The sequence below is a fragment of the Hyla sarda genome, chromosome 7 (assembly GCF_029499605.1).
Source record: "Hyla sarda isolate aHylSar1 chromosome 7, aHylSar1.hap1, whole genome shotgun sequence".
NCBI lineage: Eukaryota > Metazoa > Chordata > Amphibia > Anura > Hylidae > Hyla > Hyla sarda.
The window spans coordinates 127,818,649-127,843,056 of record NC_079195.1 but is presented as its reverse complement, the minus strand read 5'-3'; the positions used below and the strand labels follow the sequence as shown (position 1 = coordinate 127,843,056).

General features: G+C 43.2%; 1 protein-coding gene across 1 annotated transcript in view; it reads left to right on the top strand.

The window, feature by feature from the left end:
- Positions 1 to 24,408, top strand: part of CDH23 (cadherin related 23) — a 1,135,250-nt gene that overhangs the window by 471,571 nt on the left and 639,271 nt on the right. Inside the window, exon 9 of the mRNA XM_056530710.1 lies at positions 3,802 to 3,880. Within this exon, the coding sequence (XP_056386685.1) occupies positions 3,802 to 3,880 (79 nt within the window). The remainder of the gene's footprint in view (positions 1 to 3,801; positions 3,881 to 24,408) is intronic.

Sequence of the window (24,408 nt, the reverse complement as noted above, 5' to 3'; positions counted from 1 at the left end):
ATTGTCTCTCAGAGTGGCGGTCATCTATCGTCCTCCTGGTCCTCCCCAAATGTTCCTGGGTCATTTTGCCACCTGGCTCCCTCACTTTATTTCCTCAGAAACACCTACACTCATCATGGGTGATTTTAATATCCCCATTGATACCCCAATCGCCTCTTCTGCCTCTCGGCTTCTGTCTCTAACCTCTTCCTTTGCCCTTTCACAGCTTACTGACTCTCCCACACACAAGGATGGGAATACACTGGACTTGATCTTCTCTACACTTTGCTCTGTCTCTAAATTCACTAATTCTCCTTTTGAGCTCTCTGACCGCAACCTTCTCTCTTTCTCTATCAGTAACTCCTATCCTCTTTCAGACACTCCAACCTTGTACACTTACAGAAACCTGCGTGCCATAAACACCAGTCAATTGATATACATTCTAGCAGTCTAGCAGTCAAACATTACCATGACACCCTAAAGTCTACCCTGGATCAAATGGCACCCTCTAAAACACGAACCTCACGACACAGACGGCAGCAACCCTGGCACATGCTAACAACCCGCTTTCTCAGGCGATGCTCTAGGTGTGCTGAACGTCTGGTGAGGAAAACTAAGACTTCTTCAGACTATATGGACTATAAATTCATGCTGAAATCCTATTACTCCGCTCTTCATCCCGCCAAACAAACATATTTTACCTCCCTCATCTCCTCTCTGTCTAACAACCCAAAACGCCTTTTTAACACGTTCAACTCTCTCCTTAGGCCTAAATTACAGACCCCAATCACTGATCTCTGTGCTGAAGACCTGGCCAAATACTTCAAAACTAAAATCGATGACATTCGTGATGAAATCCTCTCCCAGTCCCCTAAAAGTCCAATTCCTAGCCACGTCTCCTCTTCATCACTCTCAGTTTTTGAGCCTGTAATGGAGGATGAGGTTTCCAGGCTCCTTTCCTCCGCGCGCCCCACTACCTGCTCTAGTGACCCCATGCCTTCACACCTCATCCAGTCTCTCTCTCCTGCTATCAGCTGTCACCAAACTAAAATCTTTAACCTCTCCCTCTCTTCTGGGGTCTTTCCCTCCTCCTTCAAACACTCTATCATAACCCCACTACTGAAAAAAACATCTCTGGACCCGTCCTGTGCAGCCAACTATCGACCCGTCTCAAATCTCCCCTTTATCTCCAAACACCTGGAACGCTTGGTCTACTCCAGCCTTATCCGCTATCTCTCCAAGAACTCTCTCCTTGACCCCTTACAGTCTAGTTTCCGCTCCCTTCACTCCACAGAAATGGTCCTTACCAAAGTCACTAACGATCTTCTGACGGCCAAATCAAATGGAAATTTCTCTTTACTGATTCTCTTGGACCTGTCTGCGGCTTTTGACACTGTGGATCACCAACTCCTCCTCAGTAGTCTCCGCTCCATCGGTCTCAAGGACTCTGCTCTCGCCTGGTTTTCCTCCTATCTCTCTGACCGCTCCTTTAGTGTCTTGTTTTCTGGCTCTACTTCTTCTCCTCTTCCCCTTGCAGTCGGGGTTCCCCAGGGATCGGTCCTGGGTCCTCTACTCTTTTCACTCTACACATCCCCCATTGGAAAAACAATCAGTAGATTTGGTTTCCAGTACCACCTCTATGCTGATGACACCCAGCTCTATACCTCTTCCTCCAACATCACCCCTGCACTCCTACAGAATACCAGTGACTGTCTCTCTGCCGTCTCAGACATCATGTCCTCTTTATATATGAAACTAAATCTTTCTAAAACAGAACTTCTTGTTTTTTCTCCATCAACTGATACTGTACCTAACCCTGATATTTTCATCTCGATATGTGGTACTACCATAACTCCCGGCCAGCAGGCTCGCTGTCTTCTAGTTATACTTGACTCTGATCTGTCTTTCACTCCCCATATTCAGTCCCTTTCGCGTTCTTGTCACCTGCATCTCAAAAACATTTCCAGAATCCGCCCATTTCTCACTACTGAAACTGCTAAAACTCTCATTATTGCTTTGATTCACTCCCGCCTCGACTACTGTAACTCTTTACTAATAGGCCTTCCTTTCTCCAAACTCTCTCCTCTCCAGTCCATCCTTAATGCCGCAGCCAGACTCATCTTCCTCTCCAGCCGCTACACCGACGCCTCCTCCCTGTGCCAGTCACTACACTGGTTACCAATTCAGTCCAGAATACAGTACAAAATCCTCAGTCTCACACACAAAGCTCTCCACAATGCTGCACCTCCCTACATCTCCTCTCTCATGTCTGTCTACCATCCTAAACGTTCTCTCCGATCTGCTAATGATCTAACACTAACATCTTCTATAATCCGAACTTCTCACTCCCGTCTCCAAGACTTCAATCGTGCTGCACCGGTTCTCTTGAATGCTATCCCTCAATCCCTCAGACTCAACAACAGTATCCATAGTTTCAAACATGGCCTAAAAACACATCTCTTCAGACAGGCCTATAACAGTCTCTAATTGGCCTCAACATATCCTCAACATATCCCCACACCTCTTGTTTGAATAGTTATTGTGTAATATTATGTCTGATACTTGTCTTTGTTTGTACCCCATAATTGTAAGCCCTGCGGAATCTGTAGGCCTATATAAATAAATAAATATGGTCTCCTCATGCTGCCACCAACTCCAGGCTGTGTAATTCAGCCACCATATGGTCTCCTCATGCTGCCGCACACTACAGATTGTGTCATTCTGCCACTATATGGTCTCCTCATGCTGCTGGGACAGTACCTAAACATTTTTTATGGTAGCACTAGCCAACATAAATCTTCAATTTAAATTTGAAAAGTAAACTTTTTATCTTAGGGAAGGTGAGGCCCTATGGTCTCCTTATGATGCCGCCAACTCCAGGCTGTGTCAATCAGCCACAATATGGTCTCCTCTTGCTGCCGCCAATTCCAGGCTGTGTAAATCTGCCAGATTATGGTCTCCTCTTGCTGCCGCCAATTCCAGGCTGGGTAAATCTGCCAGATTATGGTGTCCTCTTGCTTCTGCCACCTGTAGGCTCTGTCATTGTGCTGCCATGTGACATATGACTACTTGTTGGATTTGGTCTTTTGTGACCACACATTTTATTATTAAATCTTACATTTTTATTTCAATTTAAATTTTTAAAAATTGATAGAGCGATAACAATGAACCATAACTGATTAAATGAAACATTCGCACTTTCACAGTTAAGGGGGGTGCTGAGAGGCAGTGACTGGAACAGGTGGTATCTTGCTGGCGGAGGACCGCCAGCTCGATACTCACCAGTATGTTTACTCAAAAAAGGTAAGTAAATTCAAATTAAATAAAAGAAAAACTACATAAAATTATCTTTATTCTCTTCAATTTTGACGTCATATGGTCTCCCTGCTGCCACATCCAGATGCTCTGCAGCAGTGATTCTAATAGCGATGCCTGTAATCTGCATGTCATACTTAATAACAGTATTATTTCACTATCACAGCACACTCCCTGTCCGTGTTCGGACAAGGCAAACTTTCTTAAACAGTGAAAAGCAAAGGTATACAGGTGCATTTCAACCCCTACAATGGCCAAAAGGACACTCCAAGGGTCTATGACTACATTCAGAATGCAGGACCTACGTCAATTAAAATTAAAATTCGGCGAATTGGTCGAATCCAATTAAAAAAAAAAATTGCTCATCTCTACTTATAAATGTAACAGCACATTTTGTGAACAGTTATGGATGTACCTCAGGAAATGTACACTGAATTCAAGTATGAGATACTTATAACTCAAACGTATGTGATGTTTAATATCTTGTTTGTTTCGTTTTTTTCTAAGGGGACAACAATACGTATGATAACAGCTATCGATCAAGACAGAGGGCGTCCTAGAGGAATTGGTTATACTATAGTATCAGGTATGTTACCATATTTGATATCAAAGTTTCTAAAGTTAATTAATTTTAGTGCATTTTTATTTTTAAACTAGTTCAAAAATGTACATATTTGGCTTTGTCTCTCACCCTCTTTGAAATGTACTTTAACCCAAATTTTCATAGACTTATATTTATTTGAGATATGTATATAATTTTATAGTATTTTTTGCATTAAACAAAGATCATTGCCTTCACCCAATCAACACAAAGCAAAATGCAGGATATGTTTTTCTCAGAAATCTTTGGCATCATTTATTACCTATGGGAATAGGACATCTGAAACCTTGTGGTCCATAATGACCATTCCTTGTTCATGTCTTCTGGAGTGTTCTCTGAAATAGTGTACCTCTAATGTATGCCTCTAGTGTTTTCCACTGTATAGCAATATAGTGGTAATTGATCACAAAACAAATAAAAGAATGGTCCTATGCATAAGAAGGCACAGTCTCCTGCACTTTCTTATACAGTGAAAAGCAAAGGTATACAGGTGCATTTCAACCCCTACAATGGCCAAAAGGACACTCCAAGGGTCTATGACTACATTCAGAATGCAGGACCTACGTCAAAGTGGTATACTTATGCTCCAGGTGGTATAAGTCAAACATGCTCAGCCAATAAGATGTAAACATAGACTAAGGGTGCATTCAAATTAAATTTTTGCAATACAGTTCCTGGATCAGGTTTTCGATGAAAAATGGATTCCTCAAAACCGTACTAAACTTTATCAAAACATGTGTGCAATTTGAACCCGTATACGGTAAAAAAAACGTATATGTTTTGAAAAATTATGTCCGGTTGCATAATTTTTTGAAGAAAAAAGTATGTTTTTTTACTTTTCACTTGTTTGATTAAAATTCCAAAGAAAAAAACTGTGCAAAGTCAAAAACCATATGGTTCAAACCGGACGGAACCATACGAACATACGGTTCTCTACAGTTCCCATTGACTCCCATGTTAAAAAAACATATACGGTTTCAAAACGGTTTTTCACCCGAACCAAAAACCATGGTAGACTACGGTTTTGGGTACTACAAAAAAATGGAAAAAAAAACGTACAAGACGCAAAATGGATGCAACTGGATGCATCGTTTGGCATACAGTTTTCAATGGAGAGTCAATGCATATGGTTCTTAATACGGTTCTATACGTTTTTTACACATGACAAAAATTTACCCAGACATTGGGGAACTGTTGAAAGGATCTTGTTGGGAAGATCTTGCTAGAATTATTACAAACTACAATATTTATGGACATTTATCAACTGGTTTAGTCAGGTTTTCTTAACTATATTTGTCGCAAAATTGTCGCAACTGCGACTACACGATTTTTCGTGCAACATTTTGAATGGAAAGCGAGAAAAGCAAGTTTTCCAAAAATTAACTACGTAGTAATAATTTTAAAATGGACTACGGGTAGTCAGGTATTTATTAACTGCGACAGTCGCAACTGCGCAACAGGGTTAAAAATTTACTACATTTACTCCAGCTCATACATGGAGCAGAAAAAAGCTACTACCAAAGTAAAAAAGGAAAAATTGCTTACGTGAAAGAAAATTATCAACAGGCTGAAACCAGTTGATAAATAAGTCACACATAAGCAAAAAAAAAGTAAGGAAAAAATTACTAAAAAAAAGAATACATAAGCATACATTGATAAATGTCCCTCATTGTGCCTATTGCCTGCCTTAGATATGTTTGAAACAGGAATTTTATGTTTTGTTAAAAAATAATTTATCAAAAGGATTTATAATGAATTATTTAAGATGTATAGCACATGTGCTTTGATTCATGCTGCTTACTCTATCAGTATAAGGTATTTTAGTGGATGAGCTGTGGTTGCCATCTCTGTACTAGCAGGAATATTGAACTGACAGCTGTAAAGCACATGTTACCATACATATATTTAATAGTCGTAAAATAGTATAAAATGAATGAAAAATCCTGTCATATTGATTTCATAGACTTAAATGTGTTATTGTGCAAATATCTGAGTAACAACTGTGCTTTGATGTTAAAATCCTAGATAGCACAGTATGAAGAAAATGAAAATTCAGTCAGATCAGTTTAGAATTTTTCTTTGCTTTTAATATCATTTCACTAGCATATTCTGACTGTACGGTCACACCCAAATGTATCTGTCTGAATGGCAAACCAGCCTTAATCCTGACCAGTGGGTGCAGCTCAGCAGGGACAGCTATCATGGGAAAGAATCATGCAGAACACATCAAAGGCAGAAGCGATTAGCCTGTTTTTACAGTTGAGCACAGCAAGGCTTTCATTCCACTTAAATTTTGGGGAGGAGAAAAATATTTTCGGAAGTATTTATTACAGTTGCAGCTCATCTGGATTGGCCACTGCTGGGAAAGTTAATTACTTAGAGTTCTGCGGAGCTTAAGCCTGAATTTAGTTTTCTCCTGATGTCAACATTTTAGTTGCAGAATTATTATTTTTCTGTCACTTATTTACATGACTCTAGTGTCAGACAAATTTTATAGTACTGGCTACTGCCAGTATAATTCGGTATGTATTGGCATCCCAATAGGGCACAGGTCACATAGAGGGATTGAGTGGCATAAAATTCTATCATAACACAAGCATAGTGACATCAGTACTAACAGAGGACTTAAAGGGGTACTCCGGTGCTTAGACATCTTATCCCTTATCCAAAGGATAGGGGATAAGATGCCTGACCGCGGGAGTCCCGCCGCTGGGGACCCCAGGGATCTTGCACGCAGCACCCCGTTTGTAATCAGTCCCCGGAGCTTGTTCGCTCCGGGTCTGATTACTGACGACCACTGGGCCGGCGGCGTGTGACGTCACGCTCCACCCCTCAATGCAAGCCTATGGGAGAGGGCGGGACAGCATTCACGCCCCCTCCCGTAGGCTTGCATTGAGGGGCGGAGCGTGACGTCACGTGGGGGCAGAGGCGTGACGTCACACGCCGCCGGCCCTGTGGTCGTCGGTAATCAGACCCGGAGTGAACGCGCTCCGGGGACTGATTACAAACGGGGTGCTGCGTGCAAGATCATGGGGGTCCCCAGCGGCGGGACTCCCGCGGTCAGGCATTTTATCCCCTATCCTTTGGATAAGGGATAAGATGTCTAAGCACCGGAGTACCTCTTTAAGATACTCTCTATCTGCCTCTGTTAGTCAGGAAAACTACCATTTTTTTTTACCATGAAATATAAATAAAATGTTTATGGACTAGTTTTATACTGCTTTAAAGACGGGTAGCATGAAACACTTGCAGGCTGCCTTTTCACAATGATATAAGATTTATTCTGAGTGGCTTTGCTGTTTCAGAGACATTAAAGTTGTAAATTGTTCACTATTTATGTAAAGGAGAGATCTGTCAATCAGCATGCATTATATATCGTTGTGATAAAGGAACCTGTCAGTGTTTTATGCTGCCCGTGGTTCAGGCAGTCTAAATTAAGATAATTGGGGTGTGGAGGTTTGTTATATTCCACACAATGGGCATAGTTTTAAACCACCCTTTCCCATCACACACACAACTCTGGAAAACCCCTTTAAATATAATTTTATTTCCTTTTATATTATTTTACTACTTTTATTCATGACCCATTTGCCAGGTCTTGATGGAAAATTAGGTTATGTGATAGAGTGTTCCTTATTTATAATAGGTAAGTATATGCTGTAAAATGGTGAGTTTCACAGGACTAGCACATTGTGACAATGATAACAATATTTAAAAAAAAGGGGGCAAAATTGAGCACAGGAAATATAGGCCTGTAGGTTCCATCTCCTTTGTGGGTAAATAGCTTGAAGATTTCCTAAGAAATGTTGAAAAAAAAATCTAGAACTCAATATCAGCATAAGTTTATGAGGCTTTTGTACTGTCAATAGACTTTTCACTACCATAGCCACCCATTGGCATCCTGCAATTAAAGGGGTTATCCACCATAAGGTGATTTTAGTACCTGGCAGACAGTAATGGACATGCTTAGGAAGGATCTGCGCTTGTCTTGGGGCTAAATGGCTATGTTGTGATATTACCATAACACTGTGGCTAGCTTTTTGTGAACTTGTATTTCCTGTTTCAGTTTTTTTTAACTACAAATCCCATAATTCCATTTTCCTCCCTCCTACACATTGAAACTCCACCCCACCCATTGAAACATAATTGAGCTGCATCCATTCAAAAGACCTGTGGTTTTCAATCAGGGTGCCTGCAGCTGTTGCATTAGTTGCAGATTGACCTCTCTCCCACCAATCGATCCCTCCACCCATAGAAGCAGACAGGCTCCCTGTCATCAGCTGACTAGTGAGTCAGGTCTCAGCCTCATTGCAACCTGGGAAAAATCTGAGACATCAGTCCTTTTGTATGCTGTTAAAAATAAATAGTGAAGTGAAAATCACATAAGAATTGTGAGAAAACCATCACACACAGGTATGGACACTATATTATAAACTATTCTAACTTTACAGCCCCTGTAGCATAGTCAAATAAAAAAAATCCTGGAATACCCCTTTAAATTGTGTGTATGGCCAATCGAATGGCAAAAGTAGCCCCATCCTCTGTTTAACCATTTGGATGCCATGGTCACTAATCCCCTTGGTGCAGGTAGACCCTGGCTTGAAGAGTCGGTCACAGCACTTATGTCATGAGCATTGTATCACTACAGCTCCTGTACCTGTTCAATCACAATAGTATGTGTATGTATCACCAAAGAATCTTGCCTCAGCCACATAAGACTGGAGTTTGGTTCTGGGCTTTTGGAGTGACTGAAGGTTCTCCCAAGCTTCCAGTCTGTGATATGTCCTGAACCAGATCTCACAGTGTGTGATCACTGCCAGAGAGCAGCAGAAAGCAGGATCATTTTGCTCGGGCTACTTTGGATACTGCCACCGTGCACCAAAAATACTTTTGCAGTGAACCTGCTAAGTTTGGGTGATAAGCAGTTTATATTTGCAAAGAGAACTTGATGGGAAAGACATTTATCTATTTAACTACATGCTGCAAGTGAACAGCATTGCTGTATGGGAATGATTGCAATAAAACCAGGACTACTGAACAGTAATATATATATATATATATATATATATATATATATATATATGTATACATTTATGTGTGTGTATATATATATATATATATATATATATATATATATATATATATATACTGGTTTAGTGTTGTCTTTGCTGTGATCTTCTACTGTCCAATAATGTGATCCTACTGTATATGTAGTACATGTGTTTTTACAAAAAAAAATTCTAGTTACTTCCTGAGGTTTGTACCAATGAGCAGCTGATTGAGGTCAAGGTTTTGTTTGAAGGGCAAATACTATAATTAATCCTGGGAAGTAATCCACACAACATTTTGGCAGATTTATGGTAGAAAGTCTCAGGCCTTAGTGACTCTGCCATCCCATCACTCATTTCTAGGCTAAGCAAATGACTTATTCAGTAATAGGGTATAGTCCAGAAAAGGCATTTCATTTGGTCAGCTTTCTAGGTTAACAGAGATTAATTGGCCTTCATCCTGAAGGTCTGAACGGGCCAGGAGCTTATGTAAGAAAGGACCAGAAACAAGTAGGAAAAGCTCTTGATTCTGTTGTAAAAACTGAATTATTTAAAAAGAGAACCTTCAAGGAGAAGTTGTGTGTCCAGTTATTTCTATCATTGAATGTTGTGTGAACCCTTAAACGTCACGGTGTAGCTCTTTTCCAGTTGTTGACTGTCGTACATAAGCTGAAGGACTGTTATCCATTTGTGGAGAGATGGTACAGAGAAGCTCAAGGTTAAGTGAGAGAAATGGTCCAAAGGGTTGATGGAATATTTATGCACCAAAAAGTGCATCTGTTGCAGATTCCATCATTCACAACTAGCTAACTAAATTCATTTCAATGGAGTTTGTATCAATAAATGATCCTCATTTTATGAAAGTCACCGCATCTTAGCTGCTTGATTGACCAAGGTGAATTTTATAATCACAACTTAATAGTTTCTCTTGTAGGACAAATGTGGTTATTGAAAAATAAAACTTTGCATTTACAAATGCTGTGAGATAATATTCTTTTTTATTTTCATTATTCCAATTTATAAAGAGTAATTAATTTTTTTCCTGTAATATATAGTTTATATTCTGTGTTTAAAATTGTTACACAAGCCTAATTTATTTTTTTTCTTCTTTTTTTTTTTTTTTGCTTTGGTACTGGCTTTTTCTGCTCCACATTTGAGCTGGAGTAAATTTGGTACCGTATATACTCGAGTATAAGCCGATTTTTTTAAGAGCAATTTTTCGTGCTGAACCCCCCCCCCCCCCCCCCTCGGCTTATACTCGATTGAACTCTCCGCCTGTCAATCCCTTTCAGTAATTTTCAACCTGTGGACCTCAAGATGTGGCAATATTACAACTCCCAGCACGCCCGGACAGCCATTAGTTTTGAAACATCTGGAGGTCCTCAGGTTGAAGACCACTGCGGCCTTTGTCATCATCCAGACCCCCCTTTAGTTTTCTACTCACCTCCCCTCGGTGGGAAGGAAGGGTGGGCCGGTCCGGGCCATCTATGCTCCAGGGACCGCATGAACGTCCCTGTGCGTCGTCGTCAAGGCAACGTCACTATTCCGGGGCCGGGCCTGAAGCGGAGAAGAGGGCCTCCCGGTGAAAATGGACAGCCCGGAACGACTAACCCTCCCCACTGGATGGTCCCTGCAGCTTAGATGGCCCCAACCAGCTCACCCTTCCTTCCCACCGAGGGGAGGTGAGTAGAAAACTAAAGGGGGTCTGGATGATGACGAAGGCCGCAGTGGTCTTCAACCTGCAGACCTCCAGATGTTTCAAAACTACAACTCCTTGCATGCCCGGACAGCCATCGGCATGCTGGGAGTTGTAGTTTTACAACATCTGGAGGTCTGCAGGTTGAAGACCACTGAAGGGATTGACAGGTGGTGATTATGAAGGGGGGGGATGATGACGAGGGTGAGGATGATGGGGGTGATGATGACAGGGTGATGATGACAGGGGGGTGATGACAGGGTGATGATGATGGGGGTGTTAATGACGAGGGTCTGGATGATGACAGGGGGGGGGATGATGACATGGGGGGATGATTTATTTCCCACCCTAGGCTTATAGTCGAGTCAATAACTTTTCCTGTGTTTTTGGGGTGAAAGTAGAGGCCTTGGCTTATATTCGGGTCGGCTTATACTCGAGTATATATTGTAGGTTTTTCTATGCAATGCGACTATTTTGTGATTTTCGACTTTCTCTGAACACAAATCACTTTTTGCTTTGGTAAGCAAGTTTTTCTTTCTTTCTTTTTTTTTTTTTTTTTTTGCTTAGAGCACTGCACAATCAATTTTTAGCAAAAAAACAAACAAACTACTAAATCTATATATGTAAAACTCAACATGTGTGTGTGTATGTATGTATGTATGTATGTATGTGTGTATGTTCCAGCATCACGTCCAAACGGCTAAAGATATTAACATGAAACTTGGCACACATGTTACTTATATGTCAACAACAAACATAGGATAGGTGATTTAGCCCTCACTCACCCCCATTTGCCAGGGGCGGGGTTTATGTTTAAAGTCCCATACAAGTCAATGGGAAATATATGCTACTGCATAACTTCCAAACAGCTGGTGATATATTTCGATAATACTTGGTCACATGTTACTTATATGTCCACTTAAAATATAGGATAGTTAATTTAACCCTTAACTACCCTCATTTGTGAGGGTCGGGGTTTTTGTTTAAAGTCCCATGCAAATCAAAGGGAAATGTATGTTCCCACATAACTTCCGTACGGCTGGAGATATTTCAATAACTGGTACACATATTATGGGTCGGGCTAGGAGGTCGGGATAGGAGGTCGGGATAGGAGGTCGGGATAGGAGGTTGGGATAGGAGGACGGGAAAGGAGGTCGGGATAGGAGGACGGGAAAGGAGGTCGGGATAGGAGGACGCAATAGGAGGACCAGGATAGGAGGACTGGGATAGGAGGACCGGGATAGGAGGTCGGGATAGGAGGTCGAGATAGGAGGATTGGATAGGAGGACTGGATAGGAGGACGGTATAGGAGGACGGGATAGGAGTACGGGATAGGAGGACGAGATAGGCGGTCGGGATAGGAGGTCGGGATATGATGAGGGGATAGGAGGTCGTGATATGACAACAATATATGAGGACTGGATATGAAGTCAAAAGCTTCCTCCTTTGTTTATTTTCCTCCCCAACAAGGATTAGGAAGGAAAAACGGGGCAACGCCTGGTACTCAGCTAGTGCTTTCATAAATGTCCCCTTATATCTTAAAAGGTAGTAAAATGTATTGGCTCAATGGTTAATAGGGTTAAGGCTTGGTTCACACTGCTTTTTTGATATACGGGGACCGGATCCGGCTTGGTGGAGTGAAAACTGGTTGCTCCCGTATCCCAGCCGGACCAGGCCCCGATCTCATTCATTTGAATAAGCCAACAGGAGTCAGATATTGACTCTGGTTGGCTCATTTGTGCCTTGTATCAGGTTTTCTGACCGGACCTAAAACCGTGGTATACTGCGGTTATAGGTCCGGTCAGAAAACCAGATACGGGGTAAAAATTAGCCGACCGGAGTCACTATCTGACAGCTTATTCAAATGAATGAGATCAGGGCCAGGTCCGGCTGTGATACGGAAGCGCCCAGTTTTCACTCCCCCCCCCCGGATCCAGTCCCCATATATCATAAACGTAGTGTGAACCCAGCATAACCCTGGTTGACAGGTAACCAAGCCCATTTGGCTTTTTTAAAAGATCCTTAGAAAGTATACTTTGAAACAAGATAATACAGATCTACTACTGTATATTTTAAAAATATCTTCCTTTACTTAGTTAAAATGTAACTTTAACTTGCTAACATGTTTTAAACTTGTGTGCCCTTAGTCATAGCATAGCATATCTGCTATAATAGCATATCTGCTATAATTTGCATTTGGCTAAATAAAGAAATACTTTTTTTTTTAAATATTATTGTACCAGATATGAAAGTATTGCTTACTGGGTAGAGCCAGACCTCTGTGCTGAATGATCTGAATGGAACACAAATGGGGGGCACATGCATTTGTTGCTTTGTTTGCATAGCTTTCAAACTTTTAGAGAAGATGTTTTATGTAACAGTAACACATATCTATCAACAGAGGCATAAGAAGTAACAATTGGGCCCCATAACAAGGTTTAGAATGCAGCCTCTATCCACCATAACCAAGCATCAGGTTCAGAACTTGAAAATCTTATGATTATTTTGGTCTTCCATGTTGCACAAAGACATCACAGTATAGGCAAAATGTACACAGTGATGTCACAGTAATAGAATGATGTGCATATTATATTATGTGATCATACAAGGATAATGCACAGCATAATATCATAACACAATAATACTATATATAAAGAAAGGTTACAATATGCAACATCACAGCATGAGAATAAACTAAAGTTGGATACCATGGTAGCTCTTATGTCTGCTACCCTCATGGTTGTATGCATGCCCACTGCTAGACAGAATGACTGTTTCATAGGTTAATATCACTCTGATGTTACAGATTGCATGTAATTATATTGTAATATGTAAATATTTTAAATTAAATGTAAGAATTAAATGTAAAAATAAATTAAAAAATCCCCAAAATTACAAAATGCCAGGCAGTGTAATGCCGATTCCCTCATACCATAAAATTATATTTCTATTATAAAACTATAACAAATATGTATAGAAGAAATAAAACTGTATAATCAAAGTCCTGCCATAAAAAAGTATGCAAATGGGAGAATGACTACAAGTATAACTGCAAAGATTGCTTTATTCTATTTATCTATTATTTAATCTTGTCTGGCAATACACTGTATATTGGGTGCTATAACAGCTGTAGAGCTACAAGTTTTCTGCACTTGAGTCACATTGTCCTCTTTATTGGCTAGTAATACTCAGTATACTGTGTTGAAGCATGTGTCAAATAATAGATATTCTGTATATCTAAACAAGAATTCCTCTGTGAATGTATGTCATCATAAAGAATGAAAACTCATGGGAAAAATAAATCAATGGCAGAACAAACCTGATGAGAAAGAAATACCATCCTATTGATCCAAGCCGTTTGCGGATAAGCTACTTGATGAGATTAAGTGAGTAATCAGACTCATCAGCTGCTTCTCTTTTCTGTGGTGGGTTCCACACCATTTATTCTACTTGTGCAGTGGGTAGTTTGAGCAGTAGAAATGTTGATGATTTTAATTTATGGATAGTTAAAGCAATATACATTTGTATTTGAAGGTTCTCAATGAAACTCTTTAAGTTAAAATCAAAAAGGACATTGATTTTATGCTTTCAGAGCCCAGGATGTTGTCTTCATATCAGCCGGATTGGTGGGAGATGGAGGCAGGGAACTCTGGGCTTCAGTAGCACTCAGTGCAATCAGGGCCTAAGATGATTAGCTATAAATAGTCCTATACTTCTTCAATGTCTACTGATGTTTGTACCTATGTCATAGTTTTATTAGTAGCATTCTGCTATGGGGGCAGGTATTATACCTTTCTTATTTAAGTTGTCTTGGGAGAAAAAGTAACCTCTTTTGATCCTCAAAAATTGTTTGCATCTTATATATTGTTGTCATATATATATATATATATATATATATATATATATATATATATAAGCAAAATCATCGGTAGTTGCAGTATCTTGTAATACCTTTTTTATTGGACTAGCAAGATTTTGTAGAGACAAGCTTTCGGGATTCCTCCCTTTATCAAGTCATAAGCATTTCTGAGCTCACAAGGAGAAAACACACGTTCTATCTCATAAAATATGCAGGGGTTAAAACAACATATGTGGAGAATGGACATTAAGTTGAGCCATAAATTGTATAGCTATAGGACGATAGACTACAGATAAGGATGAGGGGGGGGGGGCTGGAGAGCAGAGGTGAGAATGGTGGTTACGCTAGAATGAGGAGAATTTTACTACAGAACCATAGACTGAAGATAAGACTTAGACAGGGGAGGGGGAGCAGGGTTGTAATGGTTTTATAGCAGGGAGAGGGAAGACAGTTTAGCAAAGGTTATCGGAAATTTTGATCATGGGACAAGAAGCTTAAATCCACATTAAGTCCTCTGTTCTTGGAGTCATAAAAAAAACTATCATTTTGGCTTCAAATGTCTTTCTTTCCTGGGTGTTCTTGAAGTTTCCTTTCAGGATCTTGATTTTGAGGTCCTGTAGGGAGTGACCTGTTTGGGTCAAATGGTGTCCAACTGGGGTGCAATAGTCCTTTTCTCTATGGTTGTTGATGGACGATCTGTGAAGGTTCATCCTTTTATTGAGTGGCTGACTGGTCTCACCAATGTAACATTCCAGGTCACACTTGGTGCATTGTATCATGTAGACTACATTCTCTGTGGTGCAGGAGTATTTTCCCTTGATGTTGTATGTCTTGTTGTTGTGGGAGGCCTCAGAATTTGTGCAGATGTGTTGACAGAGTTTAGAGTTTGGTGCAGGGTTTGGTCCCATTGTCTGTATCTGATGTTTCTGTGGGTAGTTTCCTATTGACCAGCTTTTGTTTTCAGTTGGGTGGTTGTCTGAAGGCCAAGATGGATGGTTCAGTAAAGATTTTATTTAACACCTCATCTTCTGCTAGTATTGGCTGCAGGTCCTTGATGATTTTGCGTATTTCCTCAAGGGTGGGATTGTATGTGGCTACCAGTGGAATGCGTGATGAGGTTTGTTTCTCTCTGTATTGCAGCAGGTGTTCACGTGGTGTTTGAAGAGCAGAGTGGATTTTCTTATGAATGGTCCTTGGTTTGTAACCTTTTTGTTTAAATTTCTCAGCTAGCGTTTGTAGATGTGTGTCTCTGTCATCAGGGTTGGAGCAGATGTGGTGGTACCTGATGGCTTGGCTGTATATGATGCTTTTCTTGGTGTGGGGCAGATGGGAACTTGAATTGTGTAGATAGCTGGATCGGTCTGTGGGTTTTCTGTATACAGATGTCTGTATTGTGTCCTTGTTTATAGTTACAGTGGTATCCAGAAAGTTTACACTTTCTGTAGAGAAGTCCATTTTGAGTTTGATGGATGGATTAAATGTGTTGAAGGCATCATGAAATTGTTTGAGTTTATCCTCTCCTTCAGTCCAAACAATGAAAATATCATCAATGTATCTGTAGTATCTATAGGGTTTGTGAATTTGGGTATTCAGGAATCGCTCTTCAAGGTCAGCCATGAACAGATTGGCATATTGTTTTGCCATCCTGGTCCCCATAGCAGTTCCCATCATCTGTAGGTATATTTCACTGTTGAAGCTGAAGTAGTTGTGTGTGAGAATGAATTCTATAAGTTTGGTGATGATCTGAGGGCTGATGATGGGAACTGCTATGGGGACCAGGATGGCACCACAATATGCCAATCTGTTCATGGCTGACCTTGAAGAGCGATTCCTGAATACCCAAATTCACAAACCCTACAGATACTACAGATACATTGATGATATTTTCATTGTTTGGACTGAAGGAGAGGATAAACTCAAACAATTTCATGATGCCTTCAACACATTTAATCCATCCATCAAACTCAAAATGGACTTCTCTACAGAAAGTGTAAACTTTCTGGATACCACTGTAACTATAAACAAGGACACAATACAGACATCTGTATACAGAAAACCCACAGACCGATCCAGCTATCTACACAATTCAAGTTCCCATCCGTCCCACACCAAGAAAGGCATAATATACAGCCAAGCCATCAGGTACCACCGCATCTGCTCCAACCCTGATGACAGAGACACACATCTACAAACGCTAGCTGAGAAATGTAAACAAAAAGGTTACAAACCAAGGACCATCCATAAGAAAATCCACTCTGCTCTTCGAACACCACGTGAACACCTGCTGCAATACAGAGAGAAACAAACAAACAAACCTCATCACGCATTCCACTGGTAGCCACATACAATCCCACCCTTGAGGGAATACGCAAAATCATCAAGGACCTGCAGCCAATACTAAAAGAAGATGAGGTGTTAAAGCAAATCTTTCCTGAACCACCCATCTTGGCCTTCAGACAACCACCCCACTTAAAACAAAAGCTGGTCAATAGGAAACTACCCACAGAAACATCAGATACAGACAATGGGACCAAACCCTGCACCAAACCGCACTGTAAACTCTGTCAACACATCTGCACAAATTCTGAGGCCTCCCACAACAACAAGACATACAACATCAAGGGACAATACTCCTGCACCACAGAGAATGTAGTCTACATTATACAATGCACCAAGTGTGACCTGGGATGTTACATTGGTGAGACTCCAAGAACAGAGGACTTAACCACCATTCTCATGTCTGCTCTCCAGCCCCCCCCCCCCTCTCATCCTTATCTGTAGTCTATTGTCCTATATCTATACAATTTATGGCCCAACTTAATGTCCATTCTCCACATATGTTGTTTTAACCCCTGCATATTTTTTGAGATAGAACGTGTGTTTTCTCCTTGTGAGCTCAGAAATGCTTATGACTTGATAAAGGGAGGAATCCCGAAAGCTTGTCTCTACAAAATCTTGCTAGTCCAATAAAAAAGGTATTACAAGATACTACAACTACCGATGAGTTTGCTTTTTGCATCACTGGACTAATACGGCTACTCCTAACTACTCTCTCTCGTTTTAGAATAAAATTAAAATTATAGGTACAATGTTAAGTTGTAAATCAGGAAGAAAGAGCATACGCCTAAGTTTTATATAATCTTTCTGATATGAAGTACAGTTGAATGGAGTATATACAGATATATATATATTTTTTTTAATATAGAGCACAAGCGGCTACTGCCAGTTCTAGTCCAAATCACTGACCATAATGCAATTTATATCTCTCTCTACTGAACCATGCCTCTCATTTGGTCGTTTATGAATGTCTGTCAGAATGCACCGACACTATAAAGTTTATGAAATTGTAGATTTTTTAGATGGAACTAGAAGATTAATCTAGAATTCATTAAGGAGAGGAACAGAATCATAGATGAAATTGCAAAATTGTTTACCTTTGACTTTTTATAGACTTACAAGATTTAGTTGTTCTAGAATACACTTCAGCCAAATATTGAATTGATATTTTTTACTTTTACCAAGAGCTGCTTTAAATTCTAATGGTTATCAAAAACAAAACATAGCCACAACAATCATAGCAAAAACTATAGCATAACTGTGACCTATGGTTAAGCCCTAAAACATTGCTCAGAACAGTTAACAGACATATTTAGTCAACAATTAATTAAAGGGTTTTCTAGACACAGCTATGAGAAATACACCGCTGTATGCAGCAGCACTACAGGGGTCACCACTTGATCTGACTCATTGCAGGTAATGAACTCCAATGTAAGCCTATGGATGCTGTCTCCTGCAATAAGTCAGTTTGAGCAGCAAGCTGGGGAGTGAACTGCACATCCACGCACAGCCATGCACTTCTCCTGGCTATATCTAGAGATCATGGGGATCTCAGGACTGAGACCCTAACCGATACTTTTGGCATGTATATGTGACATGTGATTTTTTTTTTTTATGACCTTTAAGTAAAGGTTCATTTCGGTTTTACTATTAACCAGCTTTTATTATGTATTCGGCATCTCCGGTCATGTTATTGAGTACATTTTTCTGTGAATAATTACTGTTTAAATGCATTAGAAAATAAGTTTAGGAAAGTATTGTTACTGTCACGATGCCGGCTGGCAGGAGGTGGATCCTCTGTGCCAGAGAGGGATTGGCGTGGACCGTGCTAGTGGACCGGTTCTAAGTCACTACTGGTGTTCACCAGAGCCCGCCGCAAAGCGGGATGGTCTTGCTGCGGCGGTAGTGACCAGGTCGTATCCACTAGCAACGGCTCAACCTCTCTGACTGCTGAAGATAGGCGCGGTACAAGGGAGTAGACAGAAGCAAGGTCGGACGTAGCAGAAGGTCGGGGCAGGCAGCAAGGATCGTAGTCAGGGGCAACGGCAGGAGATCTGGAACACAGGCTAGGAACACACAAGGAAACGCTTTCACTGGCACAATGGCAACAAGATCCGGCGAGGGAGTGCAGGGGAAGTGAGGTATACATAGGGAGTGCACAGGTGAACACACTGATTAGAACCACTGCGCCAATCAGCGGCGCAGTGGCCCTTTAAATCGCAGAGACCCGGCGCGCGCGCGCCCTAGGGAGCGGGGCCGCGCGCGCCGGGACAGGACCGACGGAGAGCGAGTCAGGTACGGGAGCCGGGGTGCGCATCGCGAGCGGGCGCCACCCGCATCGCGAATCGCATCCCGGCTGGAGGCGGTATCGCAGCTCACCGGGTCAGTGGATCTGACCGGGGCGCTGCAGTAGCGAGAGTGTAGCGAGCGCTCCGGGGAGGAGCGGGGACCCGGAGCGCTCGGCATAACAGTACCCCCCCCCTTGGGTCTCCCCCTCTTCTTGGAGCCTGAGAACCTGAGGACCAGACTTTTGTCTAGGATATTGTCCTCAGGTTCCCAGGATCTCTCTTCAGGACCACAGCCCTCCCAATCGACCAAAAAAAAGGTTTTCCCTCTGACCTTCTTGGAGGCCAGTATCTCCTTTACGGAGAAGATGTCCGAAGAGCCGGAAACAGGAGTGGGAGAAACAAGTTTGGGAGAGAAACGGTTGATGATGAGTGGTTTAAGAAGAGAAACGTGAAAGGCATTAGGAATACGAAGAGAAGGAGGAAGAAGAAGTTTGTAAGAGACAGGATTAATCTGGCACAAAATTTTGAAAGGACCAAGATAGCGTGGTCCCAATTTGTAGCTGGGAACACGGAAGCGGACATATTTAGCGGAGAGCCATACCTTGTCTCCGGGAGAAAAAATGGGGGGAGCTCTTCTTTTCTTATCAGCAAACTTCTTCATGCGTGATGAAGCCTGTAAGAGAGAATTTTGGGTCTCTTTCCATATGGTGGAAAGATCACGAGTTATTTCATCCACAGCGGGCAAACCAGAGGGCAAGGGAGTAGGGAGGGGGGGAAGAGGGTGACGGCCGTACACCACGAAAAATGGGGATTTGGAAGAAGATTCAGAGACTCTGAAGTTATACGAGAATTCGGCCCATGGTAGAAGATCTGCCCAGTCATCCTGGCGGGAGGAAACAAAATGCCGTAAATAATCACCCAGGACCTGGTTAATTTTTTCTACTTGCCCATTGGATTGAGGATGATAAGCAGAAGAAAAGTTTAATTTAATCTTGAGTTGTTTACAGAGAGCCCTCCAGAATTTAGACACGAATTGGACGCCTCTATCCGAGACGATCTGCGTGGGCAACCCGTGAAGACGAAAAATGTGTACAAAAAATTGTTTTGCCAACTGAGGCGCTGAAGGAAGACCCGGAAGAGGAATAAAATGTGCCATCTTTGAAAATCGATCAACGACCACCCAAACAACAGTGTTGCCACGGGATGGGGGTAAGTCTGTAATAAAGTCCATACCAATCAGAGACCAAGGCTGTTCGGGGACAGGCAGAGGATGAAGAAGACCAGCGGGCTTCTGGCGAGGAGTCTTATCCCGGGCACAGACAGTGCAGGCCCGCACGAAATCAACAACATCCGTCTCCAGAGTCGGCCACCAATAGAAACGAGAGATGAGTTGCACGGATTTCTTGATGCCCGCATGGCCTGCGAGATGGGATGAGTGACCCCATTTGAGGATTCCGAGGCGTTGGCGTGGAGAGACGAAGGTCTTCCCTGGAGGAGTTTGCCTGATGGAGGCTGGAGAAGTGGAGATCAGGCAGTCAGGAGGAATGATGTGTTGCGGAGAGAGCTCTACTTCCGAGGCATCCGAGGAACGAGAGAGAGCATCGGCCCTAATGTTCTTATCGGCAGGGTGAAAGTGAATCTCAAAATTAAACCGGGCAAAGAACAGAGACCACCTGGCCTGGCGAGGATTCAGCCGTTGGGCAGACTGGAGATAGGAGAGATTCTTGTGATCGGTGTAAATGATAACTGGAAATTTTGATCCCTCCAGCAGATGCCTCCATTCCTCAAGTGCTAATTTAATGGCCAGTAGCTCTCGATCCCCGATGGAGTAGTTCCTCTCCGCCGGAGAGAAGGTCCTAGAAAAAAAACCACAGGTAACAGCATGCCCGGAAGAATTTTTTTGTAGAACCGCTCCAGCTCCTACTGAGGAGGCATCAACCTCCAATAGGAAGGGTTTAGATGGGTCAGGTCTGGAGAGCACGGGAGCAGAAGAAAAGGCAGACTTGAGCCGTTTAAAGGCATCTTCCGCTTGAGGAGGCCATGACTTAGGATTGGCATTCTTTTTGGTTAAAGCCACGATAGGAGCCACAATGGTGGAAAAATGTGGAATAAATTGTCTGTAATAATTGGCGAACCCCAAAAAACGTTGGATAGCACGGAGTCCGGAGGGGCGTGGCCAATCTAAGATGGCAGAGAGTTTGTCAGGATCCATTTGTAGTCCCTGGCCAGAGACCAAGTATCCTAGGAAAGGAAGAGATTGACATTCAAACAGACATTTCTCCATTTTGGCATATAGTTGATTGTCACGAAGTCTCTGAAGAACCATGCGGACATGCTGGCGGTGTTCTTCTAGGTTGGCAGAAAAAATCTGAATATCGTCCAGATACACAACAACACAGGAATATAAGAGATCACGAAAAATTTCATTAACAAAGTCTTGGAAGACGGCAGGGGCGTTGCAGAGGCCAAAGGGCATGACCAGATACTCAAAGTGTCCATCTCTAGTGTTAAATGCCGTTTTCCATTCATCCCCCTCCCTGATGCGGATGAGATTATAAGCACCTCTTAAGTCCAGTTTGGTAAAGATGTGGGCACCTTGGAGGCGATCAAAGAGTTCAGAGATAAGAGGTAGAGGGTAGCGGTTCTTTACCGTGATTTTATTAAGACCGCGGTAGTCAATGCAAGGACGTAGGGAGCCATCTTTTTTGGACACAAAGAAAAATCCAGCTCCGGCAGGAGAGGAGGATTTGCGGATAAAGCCCTTTTTTAAATTTTCCTGGATGTACTCAGACATAGCAAGAGTCTCTGGGGCGGACAGAGGATAAATTCTGCCCCGGGGTGGAGTAGTGCCCGGGAGGAGGTCAATAGGACAGTCATAAGGCCTGTGAGGAGGTAGAGTCTCAGCTTGTTTTTTGCAAAACACATCAGCAAAGTCCATATAGGCCTTAGGGAGACCGGTTACAGGGGGAACCACAGGGTCACGGCAGGGAGTACTGGGAACCGGTTTAAGGCAGTCCTTGAAACAAGAGGTACCCCAGCTCTTGATCTCCCCTGTGGACCAATCCAGGGTTGGGGAATGGTGTTGAAGCCAGGGTAGTCCAAGGAGAATTTCGGAAGTGCAATTGGGGAGGACCAAAAACTCAATTTTTTCGTGATGAGGTCCGATGCACATTAGGAGGGGCTCCGTGCGGAAACGTATGGTACAGTCCAATCTTCCATTGTTAACACAATTGATGTAGAGGGGTCTGGCGAGACTGGTCACCGGGATGTTGAACCTGTTGATGAGAGAGGCCAAAATAAAATTTCCTGCAGATCCGGAATCCAGGAAGGCCATAGTAGAGAAGGAGAAGGTAGAGGCAGATATCCACACAGGCACAGTAAGACGTGGAGAAGCAGAGTTGACATCAAGGACTGTCTCACCTTTGTGCGGAGTCAGCGTACGTCTTTCCAGGCGGGGAGGACGGATAGGACAATCCTTCAGGAAGTGTTCGGTACCGGCACAGTACAGGCAGAGATTCTCCATGCGGCGTCGTGTCCTCTCTTGAGGTGTCAGGCGAGACCGGTCAACTTGCATAGCCTCCACGGCGGGAGGCACAGGAACAGATTGCAGGGGACCAGAGGAGAGAGGAGCCGGGGAGAAAAAACGCCTCGTGCGAACAAAGTCCATATCCTGGCGGAGCTCCTGACGCCTTTCGGAAAAACGCATGTCAATGCGAGTGGCTAGATGAATGAGTTCATGTAGGTTAGCAGGGATTTCTCGTGCGGCCAGAACATCTTTAATGTTGCTGGATAGGCCTTTTTTAAAGGTCGCGCAGAGGGCCTCATTATTCCAGGATAGTTCTGAAGCAAGAGTACGGAATTGTACGGCGTACTCGCCAACGGAAGAATTACCCTGGACCAGGTTCAGCAGGGCAGTCTCAGCAGAAGAGGCTCGGGCAGGTTCCTCAAAGACACTTCGAATTTCCGAGAAGAAGGAGTGTACAGAGGCAGTGACGGGGTCATTGCGGTCCCAGAGCGGTGTGGCCCATGACAGAGCTTTTCCAGACAGAAGGCTGACTACGAAAGCCACCTTAGACCTTTCAGTAGGAAACTGGTCCGACATCATCTCCAAGTGCAGGGAACATTGTGAAAGAAAGCCACGGCAAAATTTAGAGTCCCCATCAAATTTATCCGGCAAGGATAGTCGTAGGCCTGAAGCGGCCACTCGCTGCGGAGGAGGTGCAGGAGCTGGTGGAGGAGATGATTGCTGAAGCTGTGGAAGTAGCTGCTGTAGCATCACGGTCAGTTGAGACAGCTGGTGGCCTTGTTGCGCTATCTGTTGTGACTGCTGGGCGACCACCGTGGTGAGGTCGGCGACAACTGGCAGAGGAACTTCAGCGGGATCCATGGCCGGATCTACTGTCACGATGCCGGCTGGCAGGAGGTGGATCCTCTGTGCCAGAGAGGGATTGGCGTGGACCGTGCTAGTGGACCGGTTCTAAGTCACTACTGGTGTTCACCAGAGCCCGCACCAAAGCGGGATGGTCTTGCTGCGGCGGTAGTGACCAGGTCGTATCCACTAGCAACGGCTCAACCTCTCTGACTGCTGAAGATAGGCGCGGTACAAGGGAGTAGACAGAAGCAAGGTCGGACGTAGCAGAAGGTCGGGGCAGGCAGCAAGGATCGTAGTCAGGGGCAACGGCAGGAGGTCTGGAACACAGGCTAGGAACACACAAGGAAACGCTTTCACTGGCACAATGGCAACAAGATCCGGCGAGGGAGTGCAGGAGAAGTGAGGTATACATAGGGAGTGCACAGGTGAACACACTGATTAGAACCATTGCGCCAATCAGCGGCGCAGTGGCCCTTTAAATCGCAGAGACCCGGCGCGCGCGCGCCCTAGGGAGCGGGGCCGCGTGCGCCGGGACAGGACCGACGGAGAGCGAGTCAGGTACGGGAGCCGGGGTGCGCATCGCGAGCGGGCGCCACCCGCATCGCGAATCGCATCCCGGCTGGAGGCGGTATCGCAGCGCACCGGGTCAGTGGATCTGACCGGGGCGCTGCAGTAGCGAGAGTGTAGCGAGCGCTCCGGGGAGGAGCGGGGACCCGGAGCGCTCGGCGTAACAGTTACCTTGGTGACTTGGTATTGTTCTCATCTTAAAAACCTTCCACTGAAATATGATAATAATAAAAGATGACTACCAGCGCCATAGCTGACTGTCTAGATTTCAGCAGAGTCATTTGACATTTTTCCCTTGCCAGTATTTTATTCACAAATCTTTCAGACACTAATAACTAACTATAAT